General features: G+C 56.9%; 1 protein-coding gene across 1 annotated transcript in view; it reads right to left on the reverse strand.

Moving 5' to 3' along the window:
* LOC133344725 (low-density lipoprotein receptor-related protein 2-like) overlaps positions 1-15,622 on the reverse strand; it is a 96,920-nt gene that overhangs the window by 7,584 nt on the left and 73,714 nt on the right. The window contains 11 exon segments of the mRNA XM_061554823.1: positions 169-340; positions 1,104-1,247; positions 1,354-1,485; positions 2,483-2,614; positions 3,222-3,350; positions 3,947-4,069; positions 4,214-4,351; positions 14,012-14,128; positions 14,280-14,396; positions 14,859-14,978; positions 15,256-15,384. Coding sequence (XP_061410807.1) covers positions 169-340; positions 1,104-1,247; positions 1,354-1,485; positions 2,483-2,614; positions 3,222-3,350; positions 3,947-4,069; positions 4,214-4,351; positions 14,012-14,128; positions 14,280-14,396; positions 14,859-14,978; positions 15,256-15,384 — 1,453 coding nt within the window.

Genomic DNA, 15,622 nt, shown 5'->3' on the forward strand with positions numbered 1-15,622 from the left:
CGTGTCTACAGTGCTCCTGTGATTCATTCCACTGCCAATAAAAGCTGCGGTGATGAATGACGAGCGAGCCATCCCCTGGCTCTCGGCAAGGGTCACCGACGGACAGGACGAGTTGTTCAGAGAGAGAGCGACATGCACGTCACGCGGCGATCGCGCTCCGGCCCCGACCTGCCAACCCAGTCGACGGCGATGCCTCCGGGCTGGACGATGGCGCCGGTCTCCAGCTCCGTCGCCACGGCGGGGCTCAGCGCGCCGCCCGTGGCCCCCGCGGGTACGAACGCGCGCTTGATGGAGCCCGGGGCCCCGTTGCCGGCGCCGAGCTCCGTCCAGTACAGCATGCCTGCCAGACCCGGCGCAGACCGCACGCCATTTTGAGCGTGAAACGGAGTTCTCCAAATGCTGCATGGATTTTCCCCCACGATACGGACGTTAATAATAATTATTTACATTTAGTTGTAAGGCGCCTTGTAAGAATAAGGATAAGGAAAGTCCAAGAGAGACGTAGAAGCTGCATAGATGAAACTGCCTTGACATGACGTGGTTCTCAGACGAGACTTAAAAGTATCCACATTATCGGATGAACGAATGTCCAACGGTAGAGAATTCCACAACCGTGGCACAGACACAACGAGTGACCCTTTACTCAAAGGAAGCACCCGGGATCGAGGTACGCACAGAAGTGCGGAGTCTGTAGATCTTAACCACCCTGAGTGGGTGTACGGATGAATTAACTCGTGAATATATGGTGGTTCCATCCAGACCATGCAAGCCTTTAAAAACTAGTAGAAGTTATCAAGAGGGGAACATCCCAGCCCTGCCTCCCTCCTGCACACCTCTGCTCTCATATCAAACATGCCCCTTAATGCATTTGTGCTGCCGATAAATTGTCTGATTCCCTTTAGATTACTTCTGAAATGACAGCGTGGTGGGCAGCAGCGGGTGGTCCAACAAAATGCTATACTGCACTTCTATGTTTCCACGTCTATGCTGCTGGCCTTTACCAACCAGCAATGACCGGTGTGGTGAAGTACGATCAACTATCCCCCACGACCCGCAAGCTGCGAGCGTGAAGCCGGTGCCGTAGTGGGTAGCGCGGGACCCACTGGCGCCGGTGCCGTTGAGGTCCCAGTCGTAGTCCAGCGCCTGCACGCCGTCTCGCCGCGACACCAGGTCGCGGAAGGTCCCCGACGAGAGGTTGTACGATCGGATCCCGGCGCCGTCCGGCAGGAGGAGCAGCGGGGCCTCGCCTGCGCGCCACGACCGCCTGTTAGCGCCGACACCGCACGAGCCGGCGGGACCGTGTGCGTGTGTGAGCGCGTGCGTGCGCCCGTGCGTGCGCGTCCGTCCGCTCACCGTGGGCGGCGCAGCGCGCCTGCGTGCCGTGCCCCACCAACCGGTACCCGTCCGTGCAGGAGCACTCGAACGAGCCCTTGGAGTTCCTGCAGAGCTGGGCGCAGCTCCCGAACGCGTTGCACTCGTCCACATCTGACGCGAGCACACGAGCACGTGGGCACGAGGGACACGAGGCGGCACATGACCTGGCCTGACGAGGGCCGCACTGCCGACTGTGTGCACGCGTGCGCGTCTGCGATTGCGTACACGTGCGGCGAGCGGTAGTGTAGCAGCTAGTGCGCTGCGCTATAAACTCAGCTACCTGAGTAAAATTGTCACCCAAGCCTGTAATTGTTGATGAGTGATTTCAGAACCAGTAATCAAGTGCTTGTTTGTTCCGTTGCTCTCATTCTCTGCTGATGCACCACGGATCTCCCTCGCACACTCACTGGGCAACTGACTAAATGGGACTTTCCGTACAAATGAATGATTGATTATTTGAATAAAGCTATACAGGGGATCTTGTCTTCGTATGTTGGTGTATGTGTGTGAATGTATGAGAATGTGTGTGTTGACCCGGCCTTGTGGGGAGCGGTAGGGTGACGGTTAGCACATTGCGCTATGAACTCGGCTACCCGGGTTCGACTCCCACTCACGGTCAATACCAGTGACAATTATCTGAACCGGTCTTGGGCCTCACCTAGGTTAAGACTATACGGGGGATCTTAGTCTTTGAGTGTGTGTGTGAGTGTGTGGCTGAGTGAGTGGGCGTGAGTGGGCAGCGGTAGTGTAGCAGTTAGTGCGATGCACTACGAATCCGGCAACCCGAGTTTGATTCCCACCCACGGCCAACACCAGTGATGAACCAGCCCTGTGCCTCCCCTACGTCGACTCAAATGAGCACTTGGTGTGGTGTGTAAACATCGCCACAGGGGAGACAAAAGTGGCCGGGTATGGTGCTGGCCACCCACTGCTCGTGTACCATGCCGGCCTTTATAGGTGTTCGATAACAGCACTCGCCCCAACAGTCTGTTAATGTTATACGGGGGATCTTTGTCTTTTTGACACGGCCTCCAAGTGCACCTATCCTGGCACAAGCGCCGTGGTAACGGCTGCTGCTGCTGATGTTGTTGTTGCACGTGGGGCTCACCCTCGCAGTCGTTCTTGTTGCTGGCGCTGGTGGTGTAGCCGGGCCGGCAAGAGCAGATGAAGCCCCCGCCGGTCAAGTTGGTGCAGAGCTGAGCGCAGATCCTCTCCGCGCAGTGCCGCCCCACGCCGCGGTCTACGGACGAGCATCACAACGCACGGGCCCGGAGGCGCGTCACTCGAGTGCAGGGCACGGGGAGAGCCGAGTGAAAATAACACAGAGCTGGGAAAATGAAAATCTAGAACAGCCTTTTGTAGAATGACAGTCGTGGATCCTGGGACCCCGAGGCCCGTCATGCGAAGCGGTCGGTGACAGCGAGCAGGAACGTTCAAACGCGGCAGAGAACGACGAACGCGTTTCTGGAATTTTGGGCGAGAACTTGGGGGGGGGGGGGGGGGGGGAAAGAGACAGCGGAAGGGTGTCCCAAAGTGAAGCAGTGCGAGGAAATAAGGGTAAAGCGAAGCGCTGCTGCGCTCAGCAATGCGGTGGTTGAACGCAAGAATGGATGAGGACCGTCTGCGAGTCGGTGGCATGGCGTGGCTGGCATGGGCCCTGGCGTAAGGTATGAAACAGATCCCCGTGACCAATTTCTCCCCCAGCTCTCTCGTAGCCCATCGCACATTCCTCTTCTCCGGCCTGCGGGCGCCCCGGTGCAGTTGCATCACCCGCGCACACCCCGACAGCTAAGACACTGCCCTGCGCGGCGACCCGAGGATTGAACCCATGCGCCGAGAGCACGCACGGCAGCCAATCTCGTCGCTGCTGTCGCCGCAGTCGTCTTGGTCGTCGCAGGCGGCGCTCCAGGGGAGGCACCGGCCGCTCGCGCACTTGTACTCGCCGGTGCCGCACGGCCTCCACGTGGGCGCCGCACCTGGCGGGAGCAGCAGCAGCACCAAGCGCTCGTGAGTCATCGCTCGCACGAGTCCATCCCGAATAAGCCGGTGCTCGAAATTAGACATTTATACGGCAGAGTCCATTCCCTTAGGACTTTCCCACATCCGATTAACACGGTTGGCTACGTACTGCGTGAAAGAATTTCAACACGCAAAGGTGCATTTTATCGACATCGACGGGATGATGAGCCGAGTCAACCCCCGACCGGGATTTGAACCCGCGACCTTCTGAATCCGTGCCGCTCGCTCTACCGCCGAGCCACCCGGCCAAATCCCACGAGCACAAGCAGCACCACCGGAACCAGCGCCATCAAGACACCTCGCCCCACCAACTTCAGCACAGACGCGTACGCCAGGCACCGGCACCCGCGGCATCATTGGCTCAACCACCGTCAAGCGTCAGCACCGTGAGCCACACCGTCACGAGCACCGGCACCAACATCTGCTGCGTGTAACTCTCGGCGGATTAAGACGACGAGCGAGCGTCGTCCGAGGTGCGATGGGGGAGGGGGGGTGTGGTGGAACGCTGCCGGGAGGGACGTGGTGGTGGCGGCGGCGGCGGTGCGGTGCTCACACGCCAGCGGGCCCTCATCGCTGCCGTCCCCGCAGTCGTCCACGCCGTTGCAGAGCTCGTGCGCGTACACGCAGCGGCTGTTGGCGCAGCGGAAGCGCTCCGGGCGCTCGCACGTCACGGCCACTGCTCCCGCACGACGATGGGGACGAGGTGTCAGAAGCGACGAGGTGTTTGGGTGAACGCGAGTGTGCGGCGAGTGCGCGTGGTGATTGCGATGTGCGGTGAGGGCGTGATGAGTGCTCTGGTCTCGGCGCTAGGCGCACGCACGGCACAGGCTGAGCTCCTCGTCGCTGCCGTCGCCGCAGTCGTCGTCGCCGTCGCAGCGCCAGGCGCGTGCCACGCACACGTGGTTCCGGCACTCGAACACCTGCGCCGGGCACCAGGTGCCGTTCGGGTAGCGCGGGGCTGTGGGCGACGCCGAAACCTCCGTGAGAATACTGTACTTGACAAATTCTGTACGGAACAAATACTGTGCAGAATACATCGATACAGCGTAGTGTAAGGTGCCCCTGCGAGCAGCGGCCTTCAGCAGCAAGCATCAAGGCTCCTCGTCCCATCTTCCCCAGAACGGCCGAGTCTCTTAGGCCCCCCATCTTAGACCACATTTTGTGTCCGCTCGCACACCCGTCGCATACCTTTTGTGTGGTCCACTCAGGGTTGTATTTGTGGCAAGGGTTTTATTCGGCTTCATTCGTTCAGATTTTGGTAACGGTTGGGTTATTCTCCAAACCGGGGGATGGCGGGGGCGGTGGTGTCGAAATACATCATGGCAAGAAAGACCATCATGGCGATTTGGAAGGAGCATGAACCCCCATCACCCCCGCGTTTGGGGGCTCTGACACAGATCACGTTTTGCCTTGGCAGGGATAGAACGCCTCGGCCGTGAGCTAAAAGGGGATTAGAATTGGGATAACCGAGGCGACGCGGTCCCCGTTTTGCCGTGGTGCGGGGACTGCACCTCGGACACTGAACCAAAACCCAAACATCGCGTTTGTTATTTTAATTGCGTTTAGTTCTATTCCCCCCCCCCCCCACCACCTCCCTTCCCTTCTTCCCCTTTCTCCCCGTTCCCTGGCTAACTCACCGATCCTCATCGTTATCCCCTCCCGCTAGGGTAGTAAACCCGGGTAACTTTAATGGTGAAGGTGAGTGAAGGTGAGTGGATGTGTGTGAAGGTGAGTGGATGTGTGTGCAGGTGAGTGGATGTGTGTGAAGGTGAGTGGATGTGTGTGCAGGTGAGTGGAGGTGAGTGGAGGTGAGTGAAGGTGAGTGGAGGTGAGTGGAGGTGAGTAAATGTGAGTGAATGTGAGTGGAAGCGAGTGTAGGTGAGTGGAGGTGAGTGCAGGTGAGTGAAGGTGAGTGCAGGTGAGTGAAGGTGAGTGAAGGTGAGTGGAGGTGAGTGGAGGTGAGTAATGGTGAGTGGAGGTGAGTGATGGTGAGTGGAGGTGAGTGAAGGTGAGTGAAGGTGAGTGGAGGTGAGTGAAGGTGAGTGGAGGTGAGTGAAGGTGAGTGAAGGTGAGTGGAGGTGAGTGAAGGTGAGTGGAGGTGAGTGGAGGTGAGTGAAGGTGAGTGGAGGTGAGTGGAGGTGAGTAATGGTGAGTGGAGGTGAGTGATGGTGAGTGGAGGTGAGTGAAGGTGAGTGAAGGTGAGTGGAGGTGAGTGAAGGTGAGTGGAGGTGAGTGAAGGTGAGTGAAGATGAGTGGAGGTGAGTGAAGGTGAGTGGAGGTGAGTGGAGGTGAGTGAAGGTGAGTGGAGGTGAGTGGAGGTGAGTGAAGGTGAGTGGAGGTGAGTGGAGGTGAGTAATGGTGAGTGGAGGTGAGTGAAGGTGAGTGAAGGTGAGTGAAGGTGAGAGGAGGTGAGTGAAGGTGAGTGGAGGTGAGTGGAGGTGAGTGGAGGTGAGTGAAGGTGAGTGGAGGTGAGTGGAGGTGAGTGAAGGTGAGTGGAGGTGAGTGGAGGTGAGTGAAGGTGAGTGGAGGTGAGTGGAGGTGAGTAATGGTGAGTGGAGGTGAGTGCAGGTGAGTGAAGGTGAGTGAAGGTGAGAGGAGGTGAGTGAAGGTGAGTGGAGGTGAGTGAAGGTGAGTGGAGGTGAGTGGAGGTGAGTAATGGTGAGTGGAGGTGAGTGAAGGTGAGTGAAGGTGAGTGGAGGTGAGTGGAGGTGAGTGGAGGTGAGTGCAGGTGAGTGAAGGTGAGTGAAGGTGAGTGAAGGTGAGTGAAGGTGAGTGGAGGTGAGTGAAGGTGAGTGAAGGTGAGTGGAGGTGAGTGAAGGTGAGTGGAGGTGAGTGAAGGTGAGTGGAGGTGAGTGAAGGTGAGTGAAGGTGAGTGAAGGTGAGTGGAGGTGAGTGAAGGTGAGTGGAGGTGAGTGCAGGTGAGTGAAGGTGAGTGAAGGTGAGTGGAGGTGAGTGAAGGTGAGTGGAGGTGAGTGATGGTGAGTGGAGGTGAGTGGAGGTGAGTGAAGGTGAGTGGAGGTGAGTGCAGGTGAGTGAAGGTGAGTGGAGGTGAGTGAAGGTGAGTGCAGGTGAGTGAAGGTGAGTGGAGGTGAGTAATGGTGAGTGGAGGTGAGTGAAGGTGAGTGGAGGTGAGTGGAGGTGAGTGAAGGTGAGTGAAGGTGAGTGGAGGTGAGTGATGGTGAGTGGAGGTGAGTGAAGGTGAGTGAAGGTGAGTGGAGGTGAGTGGAGGTGAGTGGATGTGTGTAAATGTGAGTGGAAGCGAGTGGAGGTGAGTGATGGTGAGTGGAGGTGAGTGGAGGTGAGTGGAGGTGAGTGAAGGTGAGTGGAGGTGAGTGAAGGTGAGTGGAGGTGAGTGAAGGTGAGTGGAGGTGAGTGAAGGTGAGTGCAGGTGAGTGAAGGTGAGTGGAGGTGAGTGAAGGTGAGTGCAGGTGAGTGAAGGTGAGTGGAGGTGAGTAATGGTGAGTGGATGTGAGTGATGGTGAGTGGAGGTGAGTGGAGGTGAGTGCAGGTGAGTGAAGGTGAGTGAAGGTGAGTGGAGGTGAGTGGAGGTGAGTGATGGTGAGTGGAGGTGAGTGAAGGTGAGTGGAGGTGAGTGGAGGTGAGTGAAGGTAAGTGATGGTGAGTGGAGGTGAGTGATGGTGAGTGAAGGTGAGTGGAGGTGAGTGCAGGTGAGTGAAGGTGAGTGGAGGTGAGTGCAGGTGAGTGATGGTGAGTGGAGGTGAGTGAAGGTGAGTGGAGGTGAGTGGAGGTGAGTGGAAGTGAGTGGAGGTGAGTGGAGGTGAGTGAAGGTAAGTGAAGGTGAGTGGAGGTGAGTGATGGTGAGTGAAGGTGAGTGGAGGTGAGTGCAGGTGAGTGGAGGTGAGTAATGGTGAGTGGAGGTGAGTGGAGGTGAGTAGAGGTGAGTGGATGTGTGTAAATGTGAGTGGAAGCGAGTGGAGGTGGGTGAAGGTGAGTGAAGGTGAGTGGAGGTGAGTGGAGGTGAGTAATGGTGAGTGGAGGTGAGTGGAGGTGAGTGGAGGTGAGTAAATGTGAGTGGAAGTGAGTGGAAGTGAGTGGAGGTGAGTGATGGTGAGTGGAGGTGAGTGCAGGTGAGTGGAGGTGAGTGAAGGTGAGTGATGGTGAGTGATGGTGAGTGGAGGTGAGTGCAGGTGAGTGATGGTGAGTGGAGGTGAGTGAAGGTGAGTGAAGGTGAGTGATGGTGAGTGGAGGTGAGTGCAGGTGAGTGAAGGTGAGTGGAGGTGAGTGATGGTGAGTGGAGGTGAGTGAAGGTGAGTGCAGGTGAGTGAAGGTGAGTGCAGGTGAGTGATGGTGAGTGGAGGTGAGTGATGGTGAGTGGAGGTGAGTGAAGGTGAGTGAAGGTGAGTGGAGGTGAGTGGAGGTGAGTGATGGTGAGTGGAGGTGAGTGAAGGTGAGTGAAGGTGAGTGGAGGTGAGTGGAGGTGAGTGATGGTGAGTGGAGGTGAGTGAAGGTGAGTGCAGGTGAGTGATGGTGAGTGGAGGTGAGTGAAGGTGAGTGGAGGTGAGTGAAGGTGAGTGCAGGTGAGTGATGGTGAGTGGAGGTGAGTGGAGGTGAGTGATGGTGAGTGGAGGTGAGTGCAGGTGAGTGGAGGTGAGTGAAGGTGAGTGGAGGTGAGTGAAGGTGAGTGAAGGTGAGTGGAGGTGAGTGAAGGTGAGTGGAGGTAAGAGGAGGTGAGTGGAGATGAGTGGAGGTGAGTGATGGTGAGTGGAGGTGAGTGCAGGTGAGTGCAGGTGAGTGGAGGTGAGTGAAGGTGAGTGAAGGTGAGTGAAGGTGAGTGGAGGTGAGTGAAGGTGAGTGGAGGTGAGTGGAGGTAAGTGGAGGTGAGTGGAGGTGAGTGAAGGTGAGTGGAGGTGAGTGAAGGTGAGTGGAGGTGAGTGGAGTGGAGGTGAGTGGAGGTGAGTGAAGGTGAGTGGAGGTGAGTGAAGGTGAGTGAGGTGAGTGAAGGTGAGTGGAGGTGAGTGAAGGTGAGTGGAGGTGAGTGGAGGTGAGTGATGGTGAGTGGAGGTGAGTGAAGGTGAGTGGAGGTGAGTGGAGGTGAGTGGAGGTGAGTGATGGTGAGTGAAGGTGAGTGGAGGTGAGTGCAGGTGAGTGAAGGTGAGTGGAGGTGAGTGAAGGTGAGTGGAGGTGAGTGAAGGTGAGTGGAGGTGAGTGCAGGTGAGTGGAGGTGAGTGAAGGTGAGTGGAGGTGAGTGGAGGTGAGTGCAGGTGAGTGATGGTGAGTGGAGGTGAGTGGAGGTGAGTGGATGTGAGTAATGTGAGTGGAAGTGAGTGGAGGTGAGTGGAGGTGAGTGAAGGTGAGTGAAGGTGAGTGGAGGTGAGTGATGGTGAGTGGAGGTGAGTGAAAGTGAGTGGAGGTGAGTGGAGGTGAGTGCAGGTGAGTGGAGGTGAGTGGAGGTGAGTGTAGGTGAGTGGAGGTGAGTGGAGGTGAGTGTAGGTGAGTGTAGGTGAGTGGAGGTGAGTGAGGTGAGTGGAGGTGAGTGGAGGTGAGTGTAGGTGAGTGGAGGTGAGTGGAGGTGAGTGGAGGTGAGTGTAGGTGAGTGGAGGTGAGTGGAGGTGAGTGTAGGTGAGTGGAGGTGAGTGGAGGTGAGTGGAGGTGAGTGTAGGTGAGTGGAGGTGAGTGCAGGTGAGTGATGGTGAGTGGAGGTGAGTGGATGTGAGTAAATGTGAGTGGAAGTGAGTGGAAGTGAGTGGAGGTGAGTGAAGGTGAGTGGAGGTGAGTGGAGGTGAGTGCAGGTGAGTGATGGTGAGTGAAGGTGAGTGCAGGTGAGTGATGGTGAGTGGAGGTGAGTGAAGGTGAGTGGAGGTGAGTGCAGGTGAGTGAAGGTGAGTGAACGTGAATGGAGGTGAGTGGAGGTGAGTGATGGTGAGTGGAGGTGAGTGCAGGTGAGTCATGGTGAGTGGAGGTGAGTGAAGGTGAGTGGAGGTGAGTGCAGGTGAGTGAAGGTGAGTGAACGTGAGTGGAGGTGAGTGAAGGTGAGTGGAGGTGAGTGATGGTGAGTGGAGGTGAGTGAACGTGAGTGCAGGTGAGTGAAGGTGAGTGAAGGTGAGTGAACGTGAGTGCAGGTGAGTGAAGGTGAGTGAAGGTGAGTGGAGGTGAGTGGAGGTGAGTGAAGGTGAGTGGAGGTGAGTGCAGCTGAGTGGAGGTGAGTGCAGGTGAGTGGAGGTGAGTGAAGGTGAGTGGAGGTGAGTGGATGTGAGTAAATGTGAGTGGAAGTGAGTGGAGGTGAGTGGAGGTGAGTGAAGGTGAGTGGATGTGAGTGGAAGCGAGTGGAGGTGAGTGATGGTGAGTGAAGGTGAGTGAAGGTGAGTGGAGGTGAGTGGAGGTGAGTAATGGTGAGTGGAGGTGAGTGAAGGTGAGTGGAGGTGAGTGGAGGTGAGTGATGGTGAGTGGAGGTGAGTGCAGGTGAGTGATGGTGAGTGGAGGTGAGTGAAGGTGAGTGGAGGTGAGTGCAGGTGAGTGAAGGTGAGTGAAGGTGAGTGGAGGTGAGTGAAGGTGAGTGGAGGTGAGTGGAGGTAAGTGATGGTGAGTGGAGGTGAGTTAAGGTGAGTGGAGGTGAGTGGAGGTGAGTGAAGGTGAGTGGAGGTGAGTGGAGGTGAGTGGAGGTGAGTGATGGTGAGTGGAGGTGAGTGGAGGTGAGTGAAGGTGAGTGGAGGTGAGTGCAGGTGAGTGATGGTAAGTGGAGGTGAGTGAACGTGAGTGGAGGTGAGTGAAGTTGAGTGGAGGTGAGTGCAGGTGAGTGAAGGTGAGTGAAGGTGAGTGGAGGTGAGTGATGGTGAGTGGAGGTGAGTGGAGGTGAGTGGAGGTGAGTGGATGTGAGTAAATGTGAGTGGAAGTGAGTGGAGGTGAGTGGAGGTGAGTGAAGGTGAGTGAAGGTGAGTGGAGGTGAGTGGATGTGAGTAAATGTGAGTGGAAGTGAGTGGAGGTGAGTGGAGGTGAGTGAACGTGAGTGGAGGTGAGTGGAGGTGAGTAAATGTGAGTGGAGGTGAGTGCAGGTGAGTGGAGGTGAGTAATGGTGAGTGGAGGTGAGTGGAGGTGAGTAGAGGTGAGTGGATGTGTGTAAATGTGAGTGGAAGCGAGTGGAGGTGGGTGAAGGTGAGTGAAGGTGAGTGGAGGTGAGTGGAGGTGAGTAATGGTGAGTGGAGGTGAGTGGAGGTGAGTGGAGGTGAGTAAATGTGAGTGGAAGTGAGTGGAAGTGAGTGGAGGTGAGTGATGGTGAGTGGAGGTGAGTGATGGTGAGTGGAGGTGAGTGCAGGTGAGTGGAGGTGAGTGAAGGTGAGTGATGGTGAGTGATGGTGAGTGGAGGTGAGTGCAGGTGAGTGATGGTGAGTGGAGGTGAGTGAAGGTGAGTGAAGGTGAGTGATGGTGAGTGGAGGTGAGTGCAGGTGAGTGAAGGTGAGTGGAGGTGAGTGATGGTGAGTGGAGGTGAGTGAAGGTGAGTGCAGGTGAGTGAAGGTGAGTGCAGGTGAGTGATGGTGAGTGGAGGTGAGTGATGGTGAGTGGAGGTGAGTGAAGGTGAGTGAAGGTGAGTGGAGGTGAGTGGAGGTGAGTGATGGTGAGTGGAGGTGAGTGAAGGTGAGTGAAGGTGAGTGGAGGTGAGTGGAGGTGAGTGATGGTGAGTGGAGGTGAGTGAAGGTGAGTGCAGGTGAGTGATGGTGAGTGGAGGTGAGTGAAGGTGAGTGGAGGTGAGTGAAGGTGAGTGCAGGTGAGTGATGGTGAGTGGAGGTGAGTGGAGGTGAGTGATGGTGAGTGGAGGTGAGTGCAGGTGAGTGGAGGTGAGTGAAGGTGAGTGGAGGTGAGTGAAGGTGAGTGAAGGTGAGTGGAGGTGAGTGAAGGTGAGTGGAGGTAAGAGGAGGTGAGTGGAGATGAGTGGAGGTGAGTGATGGTGAGTGGAGGTGAGTGCAGGTGAGTGCAGGTGAGTGGAGGTGAGTGAAGGTGAGTGAAGGTGAGTGAAGGTGAGTGGAGGTGAGTGAAGGTGAGTGGAGGTGAGTGGAGGTAAGTGGAGGTGAGTGGAGATGAGTGAAGGTGAGTGGAGGTGAGTGATGGTGAGTGGAGGTGAGTGCAGGTGAGTGATGGTGAGTGGAGGTGAGTGAAGGTGAGTGGAGGTGAGTGAAGGTGAGTGAAGGTGAGTGGAGGTGAGTGAAGGTGAGTGGAGGTGAGTGGAGGTGAGTGATGGTGAGTGGAGGTGAGTGATGGTGAGTGGAGGTGAGTGGAGGTGAGTGGAGGTGAGTGATGGTGAGTGAAGGTGAGTGGAGGTGAGTGCAGGTGAGTGAAGGTGAGTGGAGGTGAGTGAAGGTGAGTGGAGGTGAGTGAAGGTGAGTGGAGGTGAGTGCAGGTGAGTGGAGGTGAGTGAAGGTGAGTGGAGGTGAGTGGAGGTGAGTGCAGGTGAGTGATGGTGAGTGGAGGTGAGTGGAGGTGAGTGGATGTGAGTAAATGTGAGTGGAAGTGAGTGGAGGTGAGTGGAGGTGAGTGAAGGTGAGTGAAGGTGAGTGGAGGTGAGTGATGGTGAGTGGAGGTGAGTGAAAGTGAGTGGAGGTGAGTGGAGGTGAGTGCAGGTGAGTGGAGGTGAGTGGAGGTGAGTGCAGGTGAGTGGAGGTGAGTGGAGGTGAGTGTAGGTGAGTGAAGGTGAGTGGAGGTGAGTGGAGGTGAGTGGAGGTGAGTGTAGGTGAGTGGAGGTGAGTGGAGGTGAGTGGAGGTGAGTGTAGGTGAGTGGAGGTGAGTGGAGGTGAGTGTAGGTGAGTGGAGGTGAGTGGAGGTGAGTGGAGGTGAGTGTAGGTGAGTGGAGGTGAGTGCAGGTGAGTGATGGTGAGTGGAGGTGAGTGGATGTGAGTAAATGTGAGTGGAAGTGAGTGGAAGTGAGTGGAGGTGAGTGAAGGTGAGTGGAGGTGAGTGGAGGTGAGTGCAGGTGAGTGATGGTGAGTGAAGGTGAGTGCAGGTGAGTGATGGTGAGTGGAGGTGAGTGAAGGTGAGTGGAGGTGAGTGCAGGTGAGTGAAGGTGAGTGAACGTGAATGGAGGTGAGTGGAGGTGAGTGATGGTGAGTGGAGGTGAGTGCAGGTGAGTCATGGTGAGTGGAGGTGAGTGAAGGTGAGTGGAGGTGAGTGCAGGTGAGTGAAGGTGAGTGAACGTGAGTGGAGGTGAGTGAAGGTGAGTGGAGGTGAGTGATGGTGAGTGGAGGTGAGTGAACGTGAGTGCAGGTGAGTGAAGGTGAGTGAAGGTGAGTGAACGTGAGTGCAGGTGAGTGAAGGTGAGTGAAGGTGAGTGGAGGTGAGTGGAGGTGAGTGAAGGTGAGTGGAGGTGAGTGCAGCTGAGTGGAGGTGAGTGCAGGTGAGTGGAGGTGAGTGAAGGTGAGTGGAGGTGAGTGGATGTGAGTAAATGTGAGTGGAAGTGAGTGGAGGTGAGTGGAGGTGAGTGAAGGTGAGTGGATGTGAGTGGAAGCGAGTGGAGGTGAGTGATGGTGAGTGAAGGTGAGTGAAGGTGAGTGGAGGTGAGTGGAGGTGAGTAATGGTGAGTGGAGGTGAGTGAAGGTGAGTGGAGGTGAGTGGAGGTGAGTGATGGTGAGTGGAGGTGAGTGCAGGTGAGTGATGGTGAGTGGAGGTGAGTGAAGGTGAGTGGAGGTGAGTGCAGGTGAGTGAAGGTGAGTGAAGGTGAGTGGAGGTGAGTGAAGGTGAGTGGAGGTGAGTGGAGGTAAGTGATGGTGAGTGGAGGTGAGTTAAGGTGAGTGGAGGTGAGTGGAGGTGAGTGAAGGTGAGTGGAGGTGAGTGGAGGTGAGTGGAGGTGAGTGATGGTGAGTGGAGGTGAGTGGAGGTGAGTGAAGGTGAGTGGAGGTGAGTGCAGGTGAGTGATGGTAAGTGGAGGTGAGTGAACGTGAGTGGAGGTGAGTGAAGTTGAGTGGAGGTGAGTGCAGGTGAGTGAAGGTGAGTGAAGGTGAGTGGAGGTGAGTGATGGTGAGTGGAGGTGAGTGGAGGTGAGTGGAGGTGAGTGGATGTGAGTAAATGTGAGTGGAAGTGAGTGGAGGTGAGTGGAGGTGAGTGAAGGTGAGTGAAGGTGAGTGGAGGTGAGTGGATGTGAGTAAATGTGAGTGGAAGTGAGTGGAGGTGAGTGGAGGTGAGTGAACGTGAGTGGAGGTGAGTGGAGGTGAGTAAATGTGAGTGAAGGTGAGTGGAAGTGAGTGATGGTGAGTGAAGGTGAGTGGAGGTGAGTGAAGGTGAGTGCAGGTGAGTGGAGGTGAGTAAATGTGAGTGAAGGTGAGTGGAGGTGAGTGATGGTGAGTGAAGGTGAGTGGAGGTGAGTGATGGTGAGTGGAGGTGAGTGGAGGTGAGTGAAGGTGAGTGGATGTGAGTGAAGGTGAGTGATGGTGAGTGGAGGTGAGTGGATGTGAGGAAATGGGAGTGGAAGTGAGTGGAGGTGAGTGAAGGTGAGTGGAGGTGAGTGATGGTGAGTGATGGTGAGTGGAGGTGAGTGGAGGTGAGTGGAGGTGAGTGATGGTGAGTGGAAGTGAGTGGAGGTGAGTGGAGGTGAGTGGAGGTGGTGTCTGCGCATGCAGGTGAGTGGAGGTGAGTGGAGGTGGTGTCTGCGCGTGTCCCCGGCGTGCCGCGTTCTCACGACAGTTGGCCTCGTCGCTGTAATCCCGGCAGTCGGCGCGGCCATCGCACGTCCGCCGCTCGGCCACGCAGTGGCCGCTCGCGCACTGGAAGTGTCCCGGGCGGCACGTGTGTAGCTCTGCACGGACAGAACGGTGGAGGCAAGAGGGTGGAGAGGAGAGTGGGGGGGCGAGAGGGCGGCGGTGGGTGGAGGTGGGTGGAGGTGAGCGGGGGCGAGCTCCCTAGCCGTGGCTCGCCGGCGCTAACCGAGCGCGCGTCGCGGCTCGTACCGCAGCCCCTCTCGTCCGAGCCGTCGCCGCAGTCGTCGTCGTGGTCGCACGTCCAGGTCCCCGGGACGCAGCGCGCGCTGTCGCAGCGGAACTCGCTCTCCGAGCACGGGCGCGGAGCTGGCGCGGGCAAGGACGGCGGCGGTGGGGAGAGGGGTGACATGGGGAGGTGTGGAGAAGACGTGAGGTGGGGGAGGAGAAGAGAGGCGCCGGAAACTTTTTGAGAGACGAGGTTCGACGAGCCCGGCGTGCGTGTGGCACCGCGTGGGGGTGCAGCAGATCACCTGGCAATGCGGTGACTCGAACCCCACCAGCTCAATGATGCCGTCTTAGGGGAGAGCTCATGGGTGCAAGGGAGTAGTCTCAAGCACGGGTTCGCTCTTCATCATTTGTTGTGTGCGCCGTCTTTAGCGTATTGTGTCCTAACATTGTGTTTGGTCTGCAATCGCTTGTTCTGGCTCCTCGAAAATGTTACCACTTGAGAGATAAAAGAGCTTCACATCTCATCGGATTCCTCCTCCACTCTAAATAAAGATTCTGATTCGGATTAAACGACGAGTGAGTTTATGCGAGCGAGCGTACCGCAGTCGCGCTCGTCGGAGCCGTCCACGCAGTTGTTGGTGCCGTCGCAGCGCCACCGCAGCGGGATGCAGATGTGGTTGTCGCAGCGGAAGTCGCCGACGGGGTCGCACGAGAAATTCTCTGAAACGGAGACACCATTGTGTCGCTAGTCGTACCGGCGGATGCATCGGCAGGGAACCACGCATGATATTGTTTTGGTGACTGTTGGTAGCAAAAAAGTCAGCGGTCAAGTCACCGACACAGGAGGCGTGCTATAAATAATACACAACAACGATGATGATGATGGAGTGAACGATTCAGTGATTGTGCTAGTGACTATGTCACCGGCCGGTGATCGCATCATCAGTGGCCGCCTTAATCAGCGATCGCTCGCTCCACGCTCCCCGGCGCCGCTCACCGCACTCCTGCTCGTCGCTGTTGTCCAGGCAGTCGTTGATGCCGTTGCACGTGGCCCAGCGCGGGACGCAGCGGTAGTTCGTGTGGCACGAGAACTCCGTGGCATTGTCGCAGCGGTGGTCGGGTCCCACTGCGAGCGGGAACACGGGCACAGCAGTCGCAGAGGGCGCGCTGGAGGTCACCGGAGACGAGCATGACAGTTCCAGAGACACTTGGCAGTTCCAGAGACACATGGCAATTATAGGGACACGTGGCGGTTATAGAGACACGTGACAGTTGTAGAGACACGTGAGAGGTGTAGAGACACGTGGCAGTTGTAGAGACACGTGACAGTTGTAGAGACACGTGACAGTCGTAGAGACACGTGA

The sequence above is a fragment of the Lethenteron reissneri genome, chromosome 20, assembly GCF_015708825.2.
Source record: "Lethenteron reissneri isolate LAM-NWPU_2019-01 chromosome 20, ASM1570882v1, whole genome shotgun sequence".
Lineage (NCBI taxonomy): Eukaryota > Metazoa > Chordata > Hyperoartia > Petromyzontiformes > Petromyzontidae > Lethenteron > Lethenteron reissneri.